The sequence below is a fragment of the Accipiter gentilis genome, chromosome 10 (genome assembly GCF_929443795.1).
Source record: "Accipiter gentilis chromosome 10, bAccGen1.1, whole genome shotgun sequence".
In the NCBI taxonomy this organism is placed as follows: domain Eukaryota; kingdom Metazoa; phylum Chordata; class Aves; order Accipitriformes; family Accipitridae; genus Astur; species Astur gentilis.
In genome coordinates this window covers 26205987-26223143 of record NC_064889.1, presented here as the reverse complement: position 1 = coordinate 26223143, position 17157 = coordinate 26205987, and the positions used below count along the sequence as shown (strand labels likewise).

At 65.7% G+C, this 17157-nt stretch overlaps 2 protein-coding genes across 9 annotated transcripts; both read left to right on the top strand.

Moving 5' to 3' along the window:
• The first annotated feature begins 59 nt into the window (after nt 1-59).
• Nucleotides 60-6764, top strand: FES (FES proto-oncogene, tyrosine kinase). Of its 3 annotated transcripts, none has more exons than XM_049812737.1 (19): nt 60-195; nt 968-1219; nt 1322-1495; nt 1569-1665; nt 2105-2288; nt 2601-2738; nt 2849-2968; nt 3051-3173; nt 3243-3429; nt 3503-3604; nt 3911-4066; nt 4396-4518; nt 4760-4813; nt 4924-5042; nt 5254-5348; nt 5464-5587; nt 5723-5880; nt 6094-6216; nt 6384-6764. In XM_049812737.1, the coding sequence occupies exons 2-19, from the start codon at nt 995-997 to the stop codon at nt 6524-6526; spliced, it is 2445 nt and encodes an 814-aa protein (XP_049668694.1). In that variant the 5' UTR covers nt 60-195; nt 968-994; the 3' UTR covers nt 6527-6764. The 3 variants fall into 3 exon arrangements, with proteins under 3 accessions (XP_049668694.1, XP_049668692.1, XP_049668693.1); XM_049812735.1 differs by having other exon boundaries at nt 61-195; nt 3857-4066; XM_049812736.1 differs by having other exon boundaries at nt 64-195; nt 3527-3604; nt 3857-4066.
• Nucleotides 6765-7189: 425 nt separating this feature from the next.
• On the top strand, nt 7190-17055 carry MAN2A2 (mannosidase alpha class 2A member 2). Of its 6 annotated transcripts, none has more exons than XM_049813465.1 (24): nt 7190-7296; nt 7918-8072; nt 8272-8526; nt 8683-8827; nt 8947-9118; nt 9870-9997; nt 10151-10324; nt 10648-10834; nt 10916-11093; nt 11202-11404; nt 11742-11924; nt 12119-12233; nt 12446-12513; nt 12694-12859; nt 13154-13390; nt 13498-13620; nt 13720-13834; nt 13930-14063; nt 14178-14319; nt 14552-14685; nt 15028-15105; nt 15441-15635; nt 15763-15873; nt 16342-17055. In XM_049813465.1, the coding sequence occupies exons 2-24, from the start codon at nt 7941-7943 to the stop codon at nt 16492-16494; spliced, it is 3528 nt and encodes a 1175-aa protein (XP_049669422.1). In that variant the 5' UTR covers nt 7190-7296; nt 7918-7940; the 3' UTR covers nt 16495-17055. The 6 variants fall into 6 exon arrangements, with proteins under 6 accessions (XP_049669422.1, XP_049669424.1, XP_049669421.1 ...); XM_049813467.1 differs by lacking the exon at nt 7190-7296 and adding an exon at nt 7527-7663 and having other exon boundaries at nt 8479-8526; XM_049813464.1 differs by lacking the exon at nt 7190-7296 and adding an exon at nt 7528-7663.
• The last annotated feature ends 102 nt before the right edge of the window (nt 17056-17157 follow it).

Below are 17157 nucleotides of genomic sequence, written 5' to 3'. Positions count from 1 at the left end.
GGCGTCGGCCCCAAGCACAGGGGACTGGTAGGGAGGGGAGGAAGCACAGGAAATCTCGCAATGGCTGTATGGTCAGCACTGGGTTTCCTGTTCCTCCTCAGGAGCGGGAGCTGCACCAGGTCCAGACTGCGCCGGCCCTGACCCTGGGAGGACACCAGCGCCAGCCCCACGGCGGGGACCTCGCAGCACACACAGGTTAGAGGGGCCGTGTGCCAGTGGGGCACTGGCAGGGACAGGGGACCCTTTTGTGGGGCTGGGGGGGTGTCTCAGCCCTGGCCTTCTGTGGGGTCAAGGGCTGTGCCAGGGGATGTCCTGCCCTGCACAGAGACGTGCTCCAGCACCTCCTGCTCCTGCTGTGCCTTTGCCGTGGGGCAGGGCACCCCGGGACCACAGTTAGGACCAGTTCGGCTCCCAACAGCCGTACCAGAGTCCTGGGTGCTGGGATGCGTCCAGGCTCAGCACCTTCCTCTGGGGCTTGTTGCCCCGTCCCCTTCCTGCCGGCTCCCCGCCTGTGCCCTGGCCACCAGGAGCTCTCCTGTCCCGGTGTGCCCAGCCACCCCTGCCACGGACACAGGGGTGACCATGCCAATGGGCAGAACGGGGCTGCACCTGGGCAGGGGGTACAGCTGCGCTGCCCTTGGGGAGCAGACTCGTATGCACGGCAGAGGTGACGCTGCTGTTTTTGACCCCACACTTCCTCCTCCCTGGCACCATCTCCACGGGCCCCAGCTGCTGCGGAGCTTGGGGCGCGCTCAGCCCTCCTGCCTGCTTTGAAAGCGCTTTGCAAGGCAGATTGCATGGGGCAGGGAGAAATCTGCCCCTCGCCACCAGCCGGCCTGGGCATCACGTCCCAGTGACAGGGCAATGGGGTGGGAGGCTGTGAGATGCAAATGACCCCAGCCACCGGTGAGGGCAGCGCGGGGCGTAGGGCAGCAGTCGTGGCTCAGGCTCTCCTGATGCTCCACAGCCTCCTCCTGCTGGAGACGGTGGTACCATGGGCTTTGGGCCAGAGCTGTGGTGCCCACAGGGGCACAGCGCACTACTGCGGCTGCAGGACAGTGAGCTGCGCCTCCTGGAGCTGATGAAAAAGTGGATGTCACAGCGTGCCAAGAGCGACCGGGAGTATGCGGGGATGCTGCACCACATGTTCTCTCAGCTGGAGAAGCAGGAGGGCCCTGGGCAGCTCCGCACTGGTGACCACGGTGGACAGATCGGGGAGGTAGGGACACGCTGGTGCGGGAGCACACCCTGCAGAGCCCAGTGCGGTGTGGTACCGGGAGGCAGCCATCCCCACACTGTCCCTGACAACCCATCCCCGCAGTCCTGGTGGGTGCTGGTGAGCCGGACGGAGACACTGAGCCAGATCCTGCGGCAGCACGCAGAGGAGCTGGCGGCAGGGCCGCTGGCCAAGCTGAGCCTGCTCATCCGCGACAAGCAGCAGCTCCGCAAGGCCTTCAGCGAGCAGTGGCAGCAGCTCAGCCAGGAGTATGCCCGGGTACGTGGGTACTGGCGGGGGGAGCGGGGGGCACAGCCCAGCCCCGCTCCCCTGACAGCATCTGCCTCCCCAGATCACGCAGCAGGAGATGGAGAAGCTGAAGGCGCAATACCGCAGCCTGGCACGTGACAGTGCCCAGGCCAAGCGCAAGTATCAGGAGGCCAGCAAAGGTGCCTGCCAGCCCAGCCCCCTGCCTCCCCCATCCCCATCCCGCTGTGTCCCCTCCAGCTCCCTTCATGGGTCAGGGATGGCGGGAGCACCCGGTGCCCTGTGGGACCCGCAGTGCAATCTGCACTGGGTGGGGGGTCCGGGGGCAGCCGGCACGGGGAGAGCTTAGCCTGGCCCTGGGGGAGCTGGGCACAACTCCTGCAAGTTACAGCTTTGGGACACTGTGCTGCGGGTTGGGAGCATCCCTGGGGGAGGTCTGTGACTGCCCCAGCCCCCTGCCTGCCCTGGGACCCCCTCCCAGCCCTGTCACCTCCCTTGGTCCCTGCCCCAGCCTCGCTGGGTGCCTGTGCCCCTCGCCGGCTGCTTGGGGGGATGTGCTGTAGCACTGGGACTGGTGCCACGGTGGCAGCGGTGGGTGTTTTCTGTGGCCTTTCCACCCAGACAAGGAGCGGGACAAGGCGAAGGAGAAGTACGTGCGCAGCCTCTGGAAGCTCTATGCCCTGCACAACCAGTACGTGCTGGCCGTGCAGGCGGCCACGCTGCACCACCACCACCACTACCAACGGGCACTGCCCAGCCTTCACCAGTCCCTTTACAGCCTGCAGCAGGAGATGGTCCTCATCCTGTAAGAGCCCTGCCTGCCCTGTGTCCCACTGCCTGTCTCACGCCCCGTTGTCCATCCCTGGGCACCCCCATGGCCCCTGAGAACCAGCAGTGCTCCCTCCTCCTGCCAGAGCTCCGCCAGCCACGTGCATCTTCCCTGCCCCGCACACCCCTTGCCCCTCACGTTGCAGCCCTCACAGTGATGCCCTGCAGCGCCATGCAGCATGTGGGAACTGGAGAGCAGGGCTGGGGCAGGGGTGGTGGCGCCTGGCCACAAGGGCCCTGGGCTGGGGGCACAGGAGCCCGGCAGCCCCCAGCACCCATGTCCCCACAGGAAGGAGATCCTCAGAGAGTACTACAGCATCAGCAGCCTGGTGCAGGAGGACGTGCTGGCTGTGCACCGGGAAATTGCCAGCGCGATCCAGGCCATCGAGCCGGCCACGGAGTACAGCGGCTTCATCCAGAGCCACAGGTACGGCCCCACGTCGCTGCAGCCTCTCTGCCAGGCACAGCCCTGCTGGCCATGGGTGCCGGTGCTGGCACAGGGCAGGTGGGAGGCAGACCCATGCTGAGTGCCCACAGGTATGGCTCCGAGTTGCCGCCGGCTGTGTCCTTTGATGAGAGCTTGCTGGAGGAGACCGAGAGCCTGGCACCGGGGGAGCTGCAGCTGAACGAACTGACTGTGGAGAGTGTCCAGCACTCGTGAGTGGAGCCGGGCTGCGGGCAGGGGCCACTGTCACAAGCAGCGTGGCTCAGTGCCATCCGGCACCTGTGTCTTTTGCAGCCTGACATCAGTCAAGGAGGAGCTGGCGGCCGCCATGGAGGTCGTGAGCAGCAAGGAGCAGCGGGTGCAGGAGCTGCAGGCGGAGATCCGGGATGCAGAGCAGGGCCAGAGCCTCGAGGAGCGGTGAGGTGTGGCAGGCAGGGGGCGAGGGGCCAGGGGCGGTGGAGGCTGACCACTCTGTCCTGTCCTCAGGGTGCACTTGCTGGGCAAGCGGCAGGGGCTGCAGGAGGCGCAGCAGCAGCTCGAGGGCTGCCTCTGCACCCAGGCCAAGCTGCAGGCACAGCGGGACCTGCTGGCCGGGAAGCTGGCAGAGCTGGGTGCCGGGGACCCCCTGCCTGCCCTGCCTCTGCAGGAGGACCGGCAGTCGGTCTCCTCTGTGGTGAGTCCTGCCCCACTGTGCCCCGGGAACTGCAGGGATGGGGCATGCTGGGCTCGAGTCACTCCCTAGCCAGCACACAGCTCATGTCTCTCCCCAGGAGCAGGAGCGGAGCAGGGCCACCACACTGGAGACCCTCAAGAACCATATCTCAGGCATCTTCAGCCCCAAGTACTCGGTGAGTCCCCAGGCACGTCTGCCCACCCTGCCCTCCCAGCCAACTGCCTTGCTGACCCTCCCTGCCCTCAGTATCCCCTGCCCTCTCCTCTCTGCCCCCACAGCCCCCTCCCCTCTGTGCTCCAGGCCCTCCAGCCTCTGCTCCCCCCTGCCTGCTGCGCCCTGCCCTGGGCACAGCTTCCAGGCACCGCTGCTGCCCCCACCTCTGGCACAACCTGGGGGCACGGCTGGGCTCACCCCCGTCTCCATCCAGCTGCCACCCCCCATGCCCCTGATCCCGGAGGTGCAGAAGCCGCTGTGCCAGCAGGTCTGGTACCACGGGGCCATCCCGCGCGTAGAAGTGCAGGAGCTACTGAGCTGCAGTGGAGACTTCCTGGTGCGAGAGAGCCAGGGCAAGCAGGAGTACGTGCTCAGTGTGCTGTGGGATGGGCAGCTCCGGCACTTCATCATCCAGGCTGCTGACGTGAGTGACCACAGGCAGGGAGAACGGCTGGGGGTGGCCCTGCACAGGCCCTGGGTCTGCAGTCATGGGGCCCCTGGTGTGAGTGCACAGGACGTGTGTGTACCGTATGAGTTGTGTGCACCCGTCCTTACACAGGCCACGTGTGGAGCGTGGGGTGTGACCCCTGCATCGTGCACGTGTGCATGCTTGCTGTGCCCGGTGTGCATGCATGTCCTGCACCATGTGCGTGCATGCACACTCATCCACATGTGCACAGCCATGCACCCCAGCACTCGTGAGCACACCCATGTGTGTGTGCAGGAAAGCTCCTCAGCCTCCCCTCCCCACAGAACATGTACCGGCTGGAGGGGGAGGGCTTCCCCACCATCCCGCTGCTCATCGAGCACCTCCTGCAGAGCCAGCAGCCCATCACCCGGAAGAGCGGGATCATCCTGGCCAGGGCCGTGCCCAAGGTGATGGCAGGCAGGGGGGAGGGGGATGAGTCCCCTGAGCATGGGGCAACCCTGCCCGTCCCCTTCTCCTGCCCATGGTGGGACTGGGAGCCCCAAGCATGCTTCTCCAGCCAGCTGGGGGGGCCTGAGGGCTGGGAACCCCACTCCAGGGCTGCTTGAGAGGGAGCTGCAGGGGCAGGTGGATGTGGGCCTGGGGCAGGCTGGGGGACAGCTTACCGCCTTCAGTGTCTGCTCGCTGCAGGACAAATGGGTGCTCAACCACGAGGACGTGCTGCTGGGGGAGCGCATCGGCAGGGTGAGTTCAGAGTGCTCTGGTCCCTGCCTGTGCAGGGTCTGTGAGAGGGCAGGGGTTGCCTTGGGCCACATTGTGGCAAGCTGGGCTGGTGCACCCGTGTCTTTCGGCAGGGTAACTTTGGGGAGGTATTCAGTGGCCGGCTGCGTGCTGATAACACCCCCGTTGCTGTGAAATCCTGCCGGGAAACCCTCCCGCCTGAACTCAAGGCCAGGTTCCTGCAGGAAGCCAGGTCTGTGCATCCGTCACTCTTGTTCCAGCCCATCTGTCCATCCTCAGGACTTGGGGCTGTTTAGACCCCACTGGGACTGCAGCATCCTTGTGCTGAGGGCGGTGTCCCCAGGCCAGCTAGGCAGAGCATCCTGGGGACAGCACAGAGGTGGCTTGTGCCTGGGACAGCCAGGCTCCCCATGCACTCATGGTGCCCTTCCTTGTCCGCACAGAATCCTCAAACAATACAACCACCCTAACATTGTCCGGCTCATCGGCGTCTGCACGCAGAAGCAGCCCATTTACATAGTCATGGAGCTGGTGCAGGGTGAGCAGCCCCATCCTGCAGCCCTTTCACTGCAGGGGCAGCCAGTGCATGCATGTGCAAGCTCGCCACGGTGTGCCAAGGCAGCTGCCCGCCAGCTCCACAATCCTGGGTGCAGGGGGGGATTTTCTGAGCTTCCTGCGCAACGAGGGGCCGCACCTGCGGGTAAAGGAGCTGATCAAGATGACTGAGAATGCTGCTGCTGGCATGGAGTACCTGGAGAGCAAGCACTGCATCCACAGGTGGGCTCTGGCAGTGCAGACGGGCACTGGGCAGCGCAGGGTGAACCCCAGAGCCCTCGCTGCACCCCATCCTTTGCCAGGCGGAGGTCCCTGGGGACAGCCAGATGCATGGCTGACAGCTCTGGGACGTCCCAGGGACCTGGCCGCTCGCAACTGCCTGGTGACAGAGAAGAATGCCCTGAAGATCAGCGACTTTGGGATGTCACGGGAGGAGGAGGATGGCATCTACGCCTCCACAGGGGGGATGAAGCAGATCCCTGTCAAGTGGACGGCGCCTGAAGCACTCAATTATGGTACGGGATGCAGCCGGGCACAGCCTGGTGGCCCCGTGGCGCAGCTGGGAGCCAGGAGTCCAGGGCACACTGTCCTGCTCCCATGTGCCTGGTCCTGGGGAGGGACGCAGAGAGAGCTGGGGCACCCCAGTCTTCGTGAGCATGAGCACAGCCAGGGCAGTGGTGCTATGGGTGACCCCAGCTGCCAGCATCCATCCCACCCCATGTCCCCAGGCCGATACAGCTCGGAGAGCGATGTCTGGAGCTTTGGTATCCTGCTGTGGGAAGCCTTCAGCCTGGGTGCCGTCCCCTATGCCAACCTCAGCAACCAGCAGACACGAGAGGCAGTGGAGCAGGGTAAGGGACGCAGCCGGGGTCTGGCTCTCAAGGGCCACTGTGGGGTCATGGGCCCCGCACTATGGGTCTGGGGTGGAGCCATGCCCATGGGATGGGCAGGATGGGGCTGGGGGGTGAGAGGGGCCGGTGGCCTGGGCTGTTGTGTCCCCATCCCTGCCACTCCCCAGGCGTGCGGCTGGAACCCCCTGAGCAGTGCCCTGAGGAGGTGTACCGGCTGATGCAGCAGTGCTGGGAGTATGAGCCCCACAAGCGGCCCAGCTTCAGCACCATCCACCAGGACCTCATCACCATCCGCAAGAGGCACCGGTGAGGTGGACCACCGGCCAAGGGCAGTGCCCTGCCGCCCCCAATCAGGACAGCACCATGTGCCCTGGATCCATCCCGCCAGCAGCATCCATCCCTCGGGCAGGGCCTGCCTGGGAAGCGGGTGCTGCGGGGCAGCTGGACTGGGCTGTGCCCCCACCCTGGCCCAGGGCAGGGGGCTCCTGTGCACCCCAGGGACATGGCACCCATAGCCCCTGCCGGGCTTGATCCTGTATAATAAACAAACGAGCTCTGCAGCACCGCGTCTGTGGGGGCTACGGAGGGACATGCGCCCGGGGCAGGGTGCACTGGGACAGGGCACCAGCACCTTGACCCAGCCCCGGGGCTATGGGGGGCCAGGCATGTCCGGGTGCATCCCCGGGACTGTGGGGGGACGGCTGGGGCTGTCCCCAGGGCTACGGGGGGGGCACGTTCAGGTGCGTCCCCGGCGCTACGAAGCGTTGACCGGGGCTGCTGGGGGATGCCCGGGCCTGTCCCTGGGGCCAGGTGGGGGTCGCGGGGCCGTCCCCGGGAGCTCGGGCGTCCCGGCCGGGCCGGGCCGGGCCGGGCCGGGTCGGGTCGGGCCCGCCCCGGCGGCCGCCCCGCTGCGCTGCTCGGCTGAGCCGCCTCCCGGTAGGGCCGGGGCCGGGGCCGGGGCCGGGCCCGGGGCCGGGCGGGCGGGGCGGCGGGCGGGGCCTGGCCCAGCCCGGCCGCGGCAGCCGGTGGGCCCGGGGCGGGCGATGTGAGGAGCCGGGACGGGCCGCAGAGCCGCCCAGGGTAAGAGCGGAGCGGCCGCGCCCCCGGACCCGTCCCGCAGTGGGCGGCCCCGGCCCTCCCCGGCCCGGCCCGGGCCGCTCCCCTTCCCTCCCCGCGCCGCGCCGGGCCGTGGCGCAGAGGCCCTGGGCTGCCCGGCTCAGCGGGGCCGGCGGGGCCGCCGCGGCCTGCACCTGCACCGGCCCCGGCCCCGGCCCCCCCGCGCCAGCCCCGCGGCGGGCCGGGTCCGAGGCGCCCCTGGGCCCGTGCAGCTCCAGCCCCGGCTATAAATACCCGGCGCCGGATTAAGCGAAGTAGGACGCGGCGGGGGCGAGGAGGAGGATGGCGGGGGGGTCGCGGTGAGGGACGGCGGTGGGCAGGCAGGCAAGGGGTGGGCACAGAGTATGGGGGCACCGGGCTGCGCTGCCCGACCCCAGGTCCCGCGGCAGGGCTCAGCCCGGGGTGAGGGCACAGGGCAGGAGGCACTGTCCCCTCCTGTCCCATCCTGTCCTGTGCCCCCTGGGCCTGTCCCGTCCCATCCCTCCGGTGCCCTGTTCTGGTCCTGTCCCTGTACCTGTCCCATCCTCGGCCCCAGCCCTGTGGCTGGGCTGGCAGGGGAACTGGAACCGCTCTGTCTTGATGCAGGTCTGTCCCTGTGGCTCTCCGGGATGAAGCTGAAGAAGCAGGTAACAGTGTGTGGAGCTGCCATCTTCTGCGTGGCTGTCTTCTCCCTCTACTTGATGCTGGACCGGGTGCAGCACGACCCCACACGCCACCAGAGCGGGGGCAACTTCCCCAGGGTGAGCGGCAGGGCTGTGGGGATGGCAGAGCGGGCAAAGGGGGCCAGGGCCAGGCCTGCTCGGGGCCAGCCAGCACAGCTTGAGGCCTTTCGGTTGCCAGGGCCGGGGCTTGTTCCCTGCTGGTGTCAGTGCACGTGGGCGCCAGGACCCACCTGGCAAAGGGCACTGGAGGCTCTCACCGTGGTGTCTGTGTCCCCAGAGTCAGATCTCGGTGCTGCAGAACCGCATTGAGCAGCTGGAGCAGCTGCTGGAGGAGAACCACGAGATCATCAGCCACATAAAGGACTCGGTGCTGGAGCTGACAGCCCATGCAGAGGGGCAGCCAGCGCTGCCCCACCACTCACCCAATGGCTCCTGGGTGCTGCCCCCTGAGAGTCGCCCGAGCTTCCTCTCCGTCTCCCCACAGGACTGCCAGTTTGCCCTGGGGGGCAAGGGCCAGAGCCCAGACCTGCAGGTGAGGGGCTGGCATCTCAGTCCAGAGGCTCAGCGCCCATCTCTGCTAGTGCGAGGGAGTTATAGACCCCCTAGGGCATCCATGGGGTCCTGGCCCTACTCTGTTGGGGGTCTCTCAATCTGGTGTTGGCCCTGAGCCCTGTCTCCTACCCAGCAGATGCTGGCCGTGTACTCCCTGCTGCCCTTTGACAACCAGGATGGCGGCGTGTGGAAGCAGGGCTTCGATATCACCTATGAGCCTAATGAGTGGGACACTGAGCCCCTGCAGGTGTTTGTGGTCCCCCACTCCCACAACGACCCGGGTGAGCAGCAGGCGAAGGTGGGCAGGGGAGGGGAAGGGCTAGCCCCGCCACTGCTGCCCCACACCGCTGGCGGAGAAGGGCTGGGCGCCGTGCAGTGACCTCCCCACCTGCGCTGGCAGGCTGGATCAAGACCTTCGACAAGTACTACTATGACCAGACGCAGCACATCCTCAACAGCATGGTGCTAAAGATGCAGGAGGACCCGCGCCGGCGCTTCATCTGGTCCGAGATCTCCTTCTTTTCCAAGTGGTGGGACAACATCAGTGCCCAGAAGCGGGCTGCAGTGCGCAGGTAGGACTGCCCGGTGCGGTCCCTGCCTGGAGGCAGGGTGCTGTGGGAGTCGTCAGCTGTGAGCATGGAGTGTGTGAGGGAAGGGCCCTAAGGAGAAGGCAGCTGCCGTGGCTGCAGTGCAGCGGCTTTGGGCTTCACACTGCTCACTGTGGGGTGCCTTGCACTGCCAGCAACCTCTCGGTGCCACGAGATGTCAAAACCACAGCAGTGTGGAGTGAGAGCCAGGGTGCTGCCAGCACTGGGGGCCTGAGGGGCCGTGGGAGGCAGGTCTTGCCCTGTGCTCATGGGGCTTGGGAGCTCCCTCTCGTTGCTGTAACCCTGAGCATGTGAGCACTGCCGCAGCCTGAGCAGTGCCAGCACCTTGCAAGGCCTAGGGTACTGTAGGGTGGGGTGGGTGGGTAATCTGGAGAGCAGGATTTTTTGGTGGGAGAGGGCCCCCTTGTCAGCCCCCCTGCCCTGGGAGGGCTGGGACTGGAGGACAGAGGGAACATGGGCTGGAGGACACAGTGGAGGGCATTGGCCTGTGTGGGGATGGGCTCTGGCTGGGGCCTTGGCCAGTGTGGTGCTGTGGTTAGATGTCTGTCCGCATGGGGACAGGGTGGGCAGTGGGGCATGGCAGCCAGGGGTTGCAGAGGCTGCGGGTGGGACCCAGGTGGCTCCAAGGCAGGAGAAGGCTCTGCCATGGACACAGAGCTCACCGCAGGCAGGGCTCTGCCCGGAGCTGATCACATCTTGTGTGTCCCCCTTGCAGGCTGGTTGGCAACGGGCAGCTGGAGATGGTGACGGGTGGCTGGGTAATGCCGGATGAGGCCAATTCCCACTACTTTGCCATGATCGACCAGCTGATCGAGGGGCACCAGTGGCTGGAGAAGAACATTGGTGAGAGCTGGATGGGATGCCAGGCAGGAGGGGCAGAGTGCTGGATGGGGGGCTGCTTGATGCGCTGGCAGGCACCCACATCCCTGGCAGGACCCTCCTCACAGGCGATGCTGCTGGGCCCATTGCGGGGCTGACAGGTCTCTGTGCCTCCAGGTGTGACGCCCCGGTCGGGCTGGGCTGTCGACCCCTTTGGGCACAGCTCCACCATGCCCTACCTGCTGAAGCGCTCCAACCTGACGGGCATGCTCATCCAGCGTGTGCACTACGCCATCAAGAAGCACTTCGCTGCCACCCAGAACCTGGAGTTCATGTGGAGACAGACATGGGGTAGGGGCTGCTGGGAGGTGACCGCAGAGGGGACCCTGCCAGGGCGGGTGGCAGCAGGGAACAGCTACCAAGCACTTTCCTGTGCGGATGGCAAACTGAGCACTGGGTGCAGTGTCTCTGCCCTGCAGTGGTTTTGCCCTGAGGGACAGCCCCAGGGTGGATCCCCAGCTGCCTCCAGGGGAGGCTGCTGTACTCTCTGTGCTCCAAGTGGGTGAGCTTGTGTGCCAGGTCTGCTCTGCCCGAGCAGCCGACCACATCCCCATGTGCCCATGGGCCCCCAAGGGAGAGCCATTGCTGATGCTCATCTGTCCTTGGTCCCACAGATCCAGATGCCAGCACTGACATCTTCTGCCACATGATGCCCTTCTACAGCTACGATGTACCCCACACCTGTGGGCCAGACCCCAAGATCTGCTGCCAGTTTGACTTTAAGCGGCTGCCGGGTGGCCGGATCAACTGCCCATGGAAGGTTCCTCCCCGAGCTATCACTGATGCCAATGTGGCGGAGCGGTGAGTGCTGCAGGGGCAAGTGGCTCTGAGCCCCATGGCCCTGTCTGGGAGTCAGCCTCACTCCCCATTCCCCCGCGGCAGAGCCCAGCTGCTGCTGGACCAGTACCGCAAGAAGTCCAAGCTGTACCGCAGCAAGGTGCTGCTGGTGCCTCTGGGAGACGATTTCCGCTATGACAAGCCACAAGAGTGGGATGCCCAGTTCCTCAACTACCAGCGCATCTTTGACTTCCTCAACTCCCAACCCAACCTCCACGTCCAAGTATGTGCAGGGAGGTCCGGGGCAACACGGGGTGGGCAGTGCTGGGAGGGCTGGTGGGAGCCATGGCATCTCGCCATTGCACTCAGGGCTGCACGTGCCATCCTGCAGGCGCAGTTTGGGACGCTCTCTGACTACTTTGACGCACTGTACAAGAAGGTGGGCATTGTGCCGGGGATGAAGCCGCCTGGGTTCCCAGTGCTGAGTGGGGATTTCTTCTCCTATGCGGACCGGGAGGATCACTACTGGACAGGCTACTACACCTCCCGCCCTTTCTACAAGAGCCTGGACCGGGTGCTGGAGGCCCACCTTCGGTGAGGGGGAGTGGGCTGGGCCCCGGGGCAGGGGTTGTGGGGGGGGCACAGGTGAGGGTTGGCCGGGCAGCACCTGGGAGCCCTGGCAGTCCCCCGGTCTGTGCCCAGCTGCCAACATGCTGTGGGTGGCCCAGGCATGGCCCAGGCAGTGCCAAACCCTCGCCCAGCCCCAGGGCAGCACGTGCCCCCACCTGCCCTCCTTGAGGCCAGGCCCATGTGCATGGAGAACGTGCGGACTGGGCTGGCTGCTCCCCCTCTGCCCTCCGTCCTGGCACTGCTGGGCCCGGAGCTTTGGGGCACCAGGGCAGGGACCCTCGGTGACTCTGTCCCTGCGCAGGGGGGCAGAGATCCTGTACAGCCTGGCACTCGCCCACGCCCGCCATGCTGGCGCTGATGGCAGGTACCCACTCTCTGACTATGCCCTGCTGAGCAACGCCCGTCGCAACCTGGGCCTCTTCCAGCACCACGATGCCATCACCGGCACCGCCAAGGAGGCTGTGGCGGTTGACTATGGAGTCCGGTGCGTGCGGGGGACCGGGGTGCAGGCCTGAGGGGCCTGTCTTGGATGGGGGCTGGTGGGCACAGGGCTGGGAGCGTGGTTGGGCATGGGGCGTCCTGTAAGGGCCCTCTCCTCGGAGGAGGTGAGGGATGTTGGGGGGATGCTGAGAGAAAATGGGGGACAGTCCTGGGTGGCTCACTCTGCCTGTGCCCCAGGCTGCTCCACTCCCTCACGAACCTCAAGCGCGTCATCATCAATGCTGCGCATTACCTCGTGCTGGGGGACAAGGACACCTACCGCCATGACCCTGCTGCACCCTTCCTCAGCACGGTGAGCAGCACCCTGCCCCTTGGCTTCCTGCACCCCAGCACACTGGGCCATGCTGGGGCAGCTATCCTCGTCCCCCCAGGGAGCACAGCCCTGCCTGCCCATTCGGTGCTGGGTGGGGGCCCAGGGAAAGGGTCCCAGCCTGTGCCTGTGTCCCTGGGCCAGGCTGGTAGGGGTGGCGGGCACACCCCAGCTCTGACCATTTTTCTCCCCAGGATGACATGCGCCCCAACCAGGACTCCCTCCCAGAGAGAACAGTGGTCAAACTGGATGCCTCGCCCCGGTAGGGGCTGCCTGCCTTGCTCTTGGGGCTTGTGGGGCTGTAGGGGGGCAGTGAGGGGGGGTACCTAGGACTCCATGAAGCAGTGGGTGGGTGCATGGGACCCGTGGGTGGTGTGGAGCATGGGGCACCCGGGATGCCATGGAGCTGGGGTCACCATCCCTGTGTGACCCCACTCCACAGGTACCTGGTGGTGTTCAACCCACTGGAGCAGGAGCGCCTGAGTGTCGTGCCGGTGCTGGTGGACTCCCCACATGTGCATGTGCTCTCCGAGGAGGGGCAGCCACTGCCTTCCCAGCTCAGTGCGCACTGGGGCTCCGCCACTGACACGGTGCCTGACATCTACCAGGTATGGGGTGCCCACCCCCATCCTCAGCTTGCACAGCCCATGTGTGCCAGCCTCCCGCCCTTGCCCCATGGCCAGAACACCCTGTGAGCCCTTCTCTGTGGCAACAAGTGTTCCCACACCACAACACAAGCTCCCACTGCTTGCGAACCCCCAGGGCCATGTGCACGTCCCCCCTCAGCAGAAGCCCCAGAAGTGCCGAGCCAGGGTCTTTGCCCTGCCAAACAGCCAGCAGATCCCCACGTGCTGGCCGCTCTCCTGCGGAGAGGCTGGCTCAGGTCTCCATGCTGCCCGCAGGTATCTGTCCTGGCCCGCCTGCCTGCGTTTGGGCTGCGTGTGCTGCAGCTGCATAAGTCCTTCAACAGCCACGGCGCGCTGAAGTCCTCCGTGCGCCTGTACCTGCATGGCCGGGACTTGGCCGTGCGCAAGCAGGAGGCTGTACCCGTGCACGTCTTCCCGGCCACCGCCGAAGACTTCTGCCTGGAGAACCAGCACCTGCAGGCCTGCTTCTCGGGACACTCAGGCTTGCTGCAGGCAAGTGCAGGGGTCTGATGGGTGGTGTGGGGGTCAAGGAGGGGAGGGGGACACAGCACTGCCTTATGCAAGACGTGCTCACCGCTGTGCTGGCCCACACCTCACAGAGCATCCGCCGAGCTGGGGAGGAGCGGGAGCAGAGGGTGAGCAGTGAGTTTCTCGTCTACGGCACCAGGACCTCCAAGGACAAAAGCGGAGCCTACCTCTTTCTGCCTGATGGCGAGGCCAAGGTACAGGCACCACCTCTGTGAGCCAGCTGGCAGCCGTGCCCACGGCTATCTAACAGTCCTGCAGGCAGCAGCCTCAGCACAGCCCTCCTTCCCCCACAGCCCTACGCCCCCAAGGATCCCCCAGTAGTGCGGGTGACAGAGGGACCCCTCTTCTCAGAGGTCGTCAGCTACTACCAGCATGTCCAGACCGTGATGCGGCTTTACAACGTGCCAGGTGAGACAGTGTGAGGCTGTGCCAGGAAGGTCACTGGCCCAGGGGTGCTGGGCAATGCTGCCTGTGAGGCCCAGCCCCTCACTGCCTGCCCGCAGGGGTGGAGGGCCTGTCCCTGGATGTTTCTTGCCTGGTGGACATCCGTGACCACATCAACAAGGAGCTGGCCCTGCGCTTTAGCACTGACATCGAGAGCGATGACACCTTCTTCACAGACCTCAATGGCTTCCAGGTATCCGACAGCTTGGGGAGGGACAGCAGCTGCCCACGGGGGGACAGTGCCCTGCCACCTGGCACTGGCCACCGCAGGAGCCACCTTCATCTGCTGACCTCTTTCCCTTGGCAGATCCAGCCCCGCAGGTACCAGCGGAAGCTGCCACTACAGGCCAACTTTTACCCCATGCCTGCCATGGCCTACATTCAGGACATGCAGAGCCGCCTGACGCTGCACACAGCCCAGGCCCTGGGGGTCTCCAGCCTCAGCAGTGGTGAGCTGGGGCTGCGGGGCTGTGCCTCGGGCGGCCTGCTGCAGAACTGGGGCTGCCCTTGGCATGGGATGCTGGGGAGGAGGGTGCTGTGGGCTGGGCACAGGGTGCCATGGTCCTGCTGTCTCTGGGGGCTCCCCAGCTGCCCCCAGTCCTGTGGGAGCATTTCCATCTGTGGCAGCAGAGGTGGCTGGCTCCTGTTAAAGCCCAGGGCACTGGGACCTGCTCTCTGCAGGTCAGCTGGAGGTGATCCTGGACCGGCGCCTCATGCAGGATGACAACCGGGGCCTGGGCCAAGGGCTAAAGGACAACAAGCGCACCTGCAACCGGTTCCGCCTCCTCCTGGAGCACCGTGCCACTGCCAACAAGGTGCATGGGCTGTGAGGCCACAGGACAGGGGTCGGGTGCAGTGCCGCTCGCCCAGAGAGCCCAGCCCTGCCTTGGGATGGAGCAGGGTGGAGGTGTCTGCAGAAAGCCACACATGAGAGGGATGCAGGGTCTCCTTCCCTCCCACCCCATGGCTGTCCGGCCATCGTGCTGGCACTGCACAGGGTCATCCTGTGCCTGGAACACGGGGGTGTGGGGAGGGTGGGACCATGGAGCGGGGTTTGTCCCTCAGATGGGGTGCAGAGCGACGCTGCCCTCGTAATCACCGTGTTTTTGTCCCGTCCCCTTGCTGCTCTCTATGCATGCGCCATGTCACCCATTCAGAGTTCCAGCTTCTTTTCCAAACTGGCCTCCGTGTTTAAAGCCTTGGGCTTCCCCGGCGCCAGGACTGGCAGCCCAGAGGTAACAGCCGGCCTGGCCCCACTGTCTCTCCCTGTCTCGTGCACTAGCTGCTAGCACCTAGCCTAGCCAGGCCCTGTAGCAGGCCCATAGTCTGACCATCAGCTAGCGGGGGTCTGTGCAGGCTGCCCAGCCAGCAGCTGCCCTCTGTGTTTGGGTGCTGGGGAGGGGGTCAAGCCTGGGTGGGTGGAGCTCTGAGTGCCCTATGCTGGCACATGCCTGTTCTCTGGGCGCTGCTGGAGAGGCTGCAAGGAGCAGGAGGTCCCATGGGTCCTGTCCAGGTTCTGCCTGGCCCTGCTGCTCCCCTGGCCTGTGCTGACCCATGTGCTCTTTGGCAGGTGCAGGATGGCCGCCCGATCAGCTTCCCCTCCCTGCTGAGCCACATCACCTCCATGCACCTGAATGCTGAGGCCCTGGTCATGCCTGTGGCCCAGGAGAAGCCGGCCCCACCAGCCCTGCGCTCCTTCATGCCCCTTTCCACCACCCTCCCCTGCGACTTTCACATCCTTAACCTGCGGATGCTGCAGGCAGAGGTGAGCTGCGCCCCGCAAGCGAGGCGGGCATGGCTTGGGCAGGACTCTCGGGGGGGGTGAGGGGGGGGGTGTGGGTATCGCACCCGCTGTCCCCAGCATTGCACCTCACACCCTGGTTCCCCGGCAGGATGACTCACTACCCTCAGCTGAGGCAGCCCTGATCCTGCACCGCAAAGGCTTTGACTGCAGCCTGGAGGCCAAGAACCTGGGGTTTAACTGCACCACCAGCCAGGGAAAGGTAAGACCTGGCTGCCACCTCCACCTACTGCTGGGTCAGAGCTAGACTGGGGCCCCTGGCACGTCTGGTGCCAGGCCTGCCTCCTGCATCCCGTGCTCATGCCAAGCCAGGACAGAGGCTGGAGGTGGCTCCAACTCGCCCAGCACCAGTGTCCCAGAACCTGTGGCTGGTCAAGAATCCCACGGTTCAGCATGCAGCCCTGTTCTGTGCCTTGCCCAGGCAAAGCTGGAGGATGTTGGTTTCTAACAAAGTGGGTCTGGAGCCTTCCATGAGCCCTGCATCCCCCAGTGAGGAAAAGGCAGAGCCTGGGCTGGGCTGGGTCAGCGTGGTGCCCTGGGTGCTATGGGAGGCCTGTGAACTGGCTGCTGGCACAGTGCGTGTGAGGCTGCCCTGTGCACAGTGCTGCGCTGCCAGGCACCACATCCCACTTTTCCGGGGCACCCACCCTTCTCCCTCCTCTCTCCCTAGCTGGCCCTGGGCAGCCTGTTCCAGGGGCTAGAGCTGGGCTCCCTGCAGCCCACTTCACTGACTTTGATGTACCCGCTGGGCACAACCTCCAACAGCACCAACATCCGCCTGGACCCCATGGAAATTGCCACTTTCCGCATCCGCCTGGGGTAGCGTCTCCTGGAGAGGGAGAGAAGCAGACTGGCTGGGCAGCGTGGGAGCAGCTGCGTAGCCCAGCAGCACCAGCATGGCCCGGGAGAGGCTGGGCCAGCAGGCCCGTGGCTGGCAGGCGGGCTCTGGGCAGGAGGTGCCGGACTTGCAAAGGCTGCTGCCTTCTAATTTATTAGTCCTGTGTTCTCGGATAGATTTCAGAAGCGAACTGCTGTGGCAGGGCTGTGCAGAGGCTGCTGGATGCTGCCTGGGCATAGACGCCACAGGCTGGGCACTGCTCCGAGCAGAGCACAGCTGGCAGGGGCAGCAGGCCAGGTTCTGCTGCTGCTGGCAGGATGGGCACAGCTGCCCTGCGTTTGCACGGCTGCCCAGGAGGGTGCCCATCCCCGCATCTTGGGGCAGAGGCCCGTGCTGGCGCCTGGGCTCCCCCTAACCCACGGGGCAACATGGGGGCTGCCAGGAGCCTGGTGGGGTTGGGGCAGCTGGCCAGGGAGGTGCTGTGGACTGGAGACTGAGCTCGCCTGGAGCTTGTAGGAAACATGAAGCTGTTTCCAAGGGTCCTGCTCTGTGTCTGGTTTGTGGTTCTCACATTGGTTGCATGGGGAAGTGGGGAGATGGGACAGCACTCCAAGGCAGCGGGGAGGCAGGCTTGGAGCTGTGGCCAGG

What these genes read in the sequence shown, in the direction of transcription:
- FES (XM_049812735.1), top strand. Translation starts at nt 995, where the DNA reads ATGGGCTTTGGGCCAGAGCTGTGGTGCCCACAGGGGCACAGCGCACTA. An exon ending in TCTTCAGCCCCAAGTACTCG is followed by an intron (nt 3,605 to 3,856) that starts GTGAGTCCCCAG and finishes GTCTCCATCCAG; the next exon opens with CTGCCACCCCCCATGCCCCT. An exon ending in TGGCCAGGGCCGTGCCCAAG is followed by an intron (nt 4,519 to 4,759) that starts GTGATGGCAGGC and finishes TGCTCGCTGCAG; the next exon opens with GACAAATGGGTGCTCAACCA.
- MAN2A2 (XM_049813465.1), top strand. Translation starts at nt 7,941, where the DNA reads ATGAAGCTGAAGAAGCAGGTAACAGTGTGTGGAGCTGCCATCTTCTGC. An exon ending in AACCCAACCTCCACGTCCAA is followed by an intron (nt 11,094 to 11,201) that starts GTATGTGCAGGG and finishes GCCATCCTGCAG; the next exon opens with GCGCAGTTTGGGACGCTCTC. An exon ending in GCGGCTTTACAACGTGCCAG is followed by an intron (nt 13,835 to 13,929) that starts GTGAGACAGTGT and finishes GCCTGCCCGCAG; the next exon opens with GGGTGGAGGGCCTGTCCCTG.